This window comes from Tachysurus fulvidraco, chromosome 21, assembly GCF_022655615.1.
Source record: "Tachysurus fulvidraco isolate hzauxx_2018 chromosome 21, HZAU_PFXX_2.0, whole genome shotgun sequence".
Classification (NCBI taxonomy): Eukaryota; Metazoa; Chordata; class Actinopteri; order Siluriformes; family Bagridae; genus Tachysurus; species Tachysurus fulvidraco.
This window is the reverse complement of record NC_062538.1, coordinates 12,953,248-12,958,637: the sequence shown is the minus strand read 5'-3', so window position 1 is coordinate 12,958,637 and position 5,390 is coordinate 12,953,248. Positions and strand designations below refer to the sequence as shown.

At 41.0% G+C, this 5,390-nt stretch overlaps 1 protein-coding gene across 4 annotated transcripts in view; it reads left to right on the top strand.

Annotated features, from left to right (window-relative positions):
- Positions 1 to 235: 235 nt before the first annotated feature.
- Positions 236 to 5,390, top strand: part of dacha (dachshund a) — a 113,008-nt gene continuing 107,853 nt past the window's right edge. The window contains exon 1 of one of the 4 annotated variants that reach the window (XM_027140003.2): positions 236 to 1,017. In XM_027140003.2, the coding sequence (XP_026995804.1) occupies positions 521 to 1,017 (497 nt within the window). In that variant the 5' untranslated portion in view covers positions 236 to 520. The remainder of the gene's footprint in view (positions 1,018 to 5,390) is intronic. The other 3 variants (XM_027140001.2, XM_027140005.2, XM_027140004.2) reach the window with 3 other exon arrangements.

Sequence of the window (5,390 nt, the reverse complement as noted above, 5' to 3'; positions counted from 1 at the left end):
AAGGAGCGAGAATCTTTACTGAGGAAGTCAAGTTTGCTCAGAGGATAAGATAAAGGTATCGCAGGCATTTAAAGGCCATGCATTATTAGATTAATTAAAACATCTAATGTAATTGTCTAACACAACAAGGATCTAATTTATATCTTTTTTCTTTTTCATTTTTCCAGTAGGATTATTTAGATCTCGTCTGTCCCGAAACTTGTGTTCCGCTGCGCGCCGCTAACAACAAAAGGTTCCTGACAGTAAAGCGCCAGGGAGGCGAAGGCGCGCGTTTTGGCGCCGCTCATTGGAGGAAAGAGGTGTCAGTTTACTCGGAGGTGGGTTGGGCTTAATGCATCCGCTGGGTCGCTGTCCTCTTCATTGTAAACCGTCCCGTCCACGAGGAGCGTGCTAGTTTTCCCTGTCGTATGAGAAGCACCGCGTGAAATAAAGCGGGGAAAGGGGGAGCAAGCAAAGCAAACGGTGCGTGCAGGAGAGAGAATAGTATCAGGGAAAGAGGAAAAACTTAACAGAAAGAAATATGGCCGTGTCGGCAACTCCGCCGGTGCTTTCCCCGAGCTCGACACCGGGTGCGGGCGCTTTATTCCGGCCCGACCCGCTTTATTCCAGCCCTACTGAGTCTCCGCGGCTCACCGGCAACATGATCAGTGCCTTCCTCAGCAGCGGAGGAGGCGGCCATACGAGCAACAACGGGCCTGTCGGAACCACCAGTAATAGCAGCAATAACGAGTGCAAAATGGTCGACGTGCACGGGGTCAAAGTGGCCTCGTTTACCGTAGACGGACAGGAGCTGATCTGTCTACCACAGGTGTTCGACCTGTTCCTGAAGCACCTTGTCGGCGGCCTGCATACCGTCTACACCAAACTCAAGCGACTGGACATCTCGCCTGTGGTGTGCACAGTGGAACAGGTGCGCGTGCTGCGCGGCCTCGGAGCGATCCAGCCTGGCGTGAACCGCTGCAAGCTCATAAGTCGTAAGGACTTCGAGGCGCTTTACAACGACTGCACTAACGCCAGGCAAGTAACGCAGCCCAGCATGGCATGACAAACTTCATTCGGAGCTCCGGTCTTTGCGTGCACATATCAAGTAACGCAGATCAGTATCACAGAGCGAAACTTTAAGAGCACCTTTCAGTCATATTCGTTATTGTACTTTTTATACAAAATCCAGGTAACTCAGCATCACACGCAATGTCGGGCGAAGTTTAACTTGTGTTATTGTCTTGCTCTTATTGTCATGCACGCAACATAATCACAACTTAACAAACTTGTATTAGTCTCGTGCCAGACGCCCGGGTTCTGGTTTTAAAAGCAGATCCAGCAGGTTGGTGATGTATTTTGTCACATGCTCCATTTTTGTGCTTCTAACAGCGTGTTAAACAACGAAACTCTATGAATGAACAACTTGTCACTGGCAAGCAGATAAATACGTAGGAACATACTTTAGGTTCAGTGGCCATGCAAAAGCATGCAACCTTGTGCTGTGGACCATGAACAGAAAGTTCAGTTTTCTTAAACTAATAAGAACAAAGCGCCCTCGCAGTTCTGCAGCAGCGGGAAGTCTTCAGTCTTTACACTGGATTTGTTTAGCACCCAAAGTTTCGATAAGGGTTTGTTGTTTAAATGTAGCCAGAGTTGTTGCGATCAGTTCGTTTGTGGCGTCCAGCAGAAGAAGCGAATGCTATGTATGACACAAGCAGATTATAAATAAATAAACTGAAAGCATACAAGTGCTCTTATATAATATAATGTTCAAGTTCATAAACTCACTTTCAGGCAGAAAACACTGGCCCTTTAAACTGCAGCTTGTTATGATTCCATAAGACTTTAGGTGCGATTTTAAACCCTATATATACACCCTATATATATATATATATATATATATATATATATATATATATATATATATATATATATATATATATATATATGTGCCCATGAAACTTTCAGATTATTTGGTAAGAAAAAAGTTTGAAACGTGATGTCACGGGGATGACACGCATCCACTGTTATTTTGATTTGATCAGAGACGTACACACACACACACGCACGCACGCACGCACGCACGCACGCACGCACGCACGCGCACACACACACACACACACACACACACACACACACACACACACACACACACACACACACTAGTGTATCCCCTGCTCTTTATATATTTTTTATATGTGTTATTCCGAAACGACCTGCTTTGCCAATGAGCACGCCAGTAATTTCACTGATGAATTCCTGCTTTCATTTCAGACCACAAAGAGTTTTGTCTCACTGTTAATTAGTTGTTTTTGCTTTGTTCTGTCGCAATATAAAAAAACCATCAAACAGCACACTATAGTGGAGTGTTATTACACATGATTACGTTGTCACATCCATATGAGCAAAGCCTTATTTGTTGTAATAGCAGCAAGTCTAGAGCAATGCCATTTAATGCCAAGCAGATGTGAGAAATTAGATACAAAAACAGTAAAACTGTGCCACCTTTTATCTAGAAGTATTTATTGAATATGCGCCCAAAATATGTATGATAAAGAAGATACACCCACTAATACACCCACACACACGAGACACACACACACACACACACACACACACACACACACACACACACACACACACACACACACACACACACACACACACACAGACAGAGAGAGAGAGAAAGAGTGAGAGAGAAAGAGACAGAGAGAGAGAGACAGAGTGTGTGTGTGTGTGGCTGTGTGTGTGTGTGTGTGTGTGTGTGTGTGTGTGTGTGTGTGTGTGAGAGAGAGAGAGAGAGAGAGAGAGAGAGAGAGAGAGAGAGAGAGAGAGCATCCAGATGGCCGCTTTTTTGCTCAGGTTTCGGTAATTAACCTTTTACCGCAGCCCCCCTCTTCCCCACCACAACCTTCAGAATGCAACCTTTTTGCGTCTTTTCACAATCGATTTGTCTCGAGTTGTCTCGCACATCCATTCAACACAAACCCACAGACTTATCCGTTTGCTTCGTTTACTTTTTTGACTGGTGCTAGTGTAGGATTTAGAACTAACAAAGTACGTTTAAACACTTGTTAATCATTTATATACATTTATATAATTCACATTATATTATATGGGTTTAAAAGATCCCATTAATGATGTTGAGTGTAAAATCTCTCTCTCTCTCTCTCTCTCTCTCTCTCTCTCTCTCTCTCTCTCTCTCTCTCTCTCTCTCTCTCTCTCTCTCTCTCTAATTTGCTATCCTGTCTCCAAACATTTTTTCGATGATAGACTCAGTGAACACTTAAGCACTTTTCAACAGTAAAATATGGAGTGAATGAAGAATCCTTGAGGTTGTAATCGGACTCATTTCTACCGCATCTTTAAAACCCGCCACTAAGGACGATTTAAACACACGGAGTTAAAAAAGCGCCCAAATCAGCAGAGGCAAAAGCTGCGCTCGTAACAGCCTGTTTTTATGAGTCCGCGATGGATCTCCAGCTTTTAAAAACTGCATTCATTATTTATTTCACATATTTTGCGAACTAAACATTACATTAAACTCGATTGTACGTCGGGAATTGAGAGGTATATTGAGGATGGCATTAGAGAGAAACATATGCACTGTTCATTTATATCAGAACCTCATGAACAAAGTATGAACTCCAAACTCCATAATATATATATATATATATATATATATATATATATATATATATATATATATATATATATATATATATATATATATATATATATATATATATATTCCTCATTTTATTTAATATAAACTCTTATTAAAATATTTATGGATCTAAGAATAAAGTCAATAAAATAAAACAGATTTAATTAAGTGCATGCGTATTAATAGTCATTAATAGCTTTAGTCTTTAACCGAGTGTGAATTATAAAGGTCAAAGTGGTATGTGTGCGTGTGTGCTTGTGTGTACGCGCACGTGCGCGCGCGCGCATATACACACACGCGCACGTGCGCGTACACACAAGCACACACACACGCGCGCGCGCAATGCGTTAATCGATCGGCCCAGACAGATGTTGTCTTGGCTCTTCACATGTAACACTTACTTTGTTTCTGTAGCCGAACTCAGGATGGACAACAGAAAACTTAACTGGGGGTTTGCAGAATCTCCACATAGGTGACACACCCTGGCTATACAGATCTCTTCAGATTCACACTGAATGTTAGACAGCTTTCCAATTTTACTCTTTTCTACATTCGCACCGCATGACATTCCTATTCTTTTAATAAAAAGGGGTTAATTTAAATGGCCAATTTACTGATACACTTTAGGAAGTCAAGCCCAAAACAAACCCCTGACATCACCTAGATTGCGCTGCAGTTCCACTGGTCAGTGCGGCTCTATCGCGCGCTTCTGTAGTATATTGTTATACATATTGTTGTTATATATTGTATAATCCACGCGTGTGTCCATGCATGACTCCCTGAACAAAAGGCAAAGCAGTTTTTTACGCAAAGAAACTTTAGCAGCACTACGGTTGTGGCCATAGCTTTACTTTTACGCGCACCTTATTTATGCTCATATTATCGGGTTGTATTCGATTTGCCTTTAGAAGCTTTTAATTAAAAACCTGAGCATGAAATAGTTACGTATAATAGGACTAAAATCCACCCTCTGCTCTTTTTGAAGTGAACATTCTGATATCAACGCCCTTTCTCCGCGTTACATTTATGGCACTGCATTGTAAAAGCAAAGGTTGAAATACTTTGATATTTTATGAGCAAATGTGGGGGTGGGGTGGATGGGGTTAACACCCCCCCGTCATCATAACCCAGCCTGTGACCACGCGAGCCCTCATTAATGTTCTAAGACACAAAGCTTTAAACTGGTCATGCGCGTAAACGAGCAATTACTGTTCCAGATAACATGCGGTAAGTGAGTGACAAACGCGCCGCACGCGTCTCCGGCGCGCACCGTGAAGTGTAGTCCGTGTGTTACAGCCGGGAGAGGGACTGGGTGCATTACATGGTTTTTAATTGCATTTTTAAATTTTTCTAAAATTCTATCAGCTAATGTATCTGCTCCGAGTAATTTTTTAAGGTTGTAACCCGTTAAACTCACATTATTATCTTTCAAGAATATTAACTTAATATTATCGTTAAGGTATTTAGAACATTATTGTAACATGTGGTTTGCTGTTTTCTAGCTTTCTATTGATTGCTAGTTTTTATTATGGGACATTTATAATTATAGTAATTATAGGGTTTTATAATAATCATTAAAAACTTATAGTTTCATTCAAAGATAAAAAAATAAATTAACATTATACATAAATGTAAATAAGACACCATTTATGTTGATTTGTAATTGTCAGAGCATTGCTGTTGGAACATTAATGAACACACATTCTATGCTAAAATAAAATTGGTTTTCTCTGGTCATTCA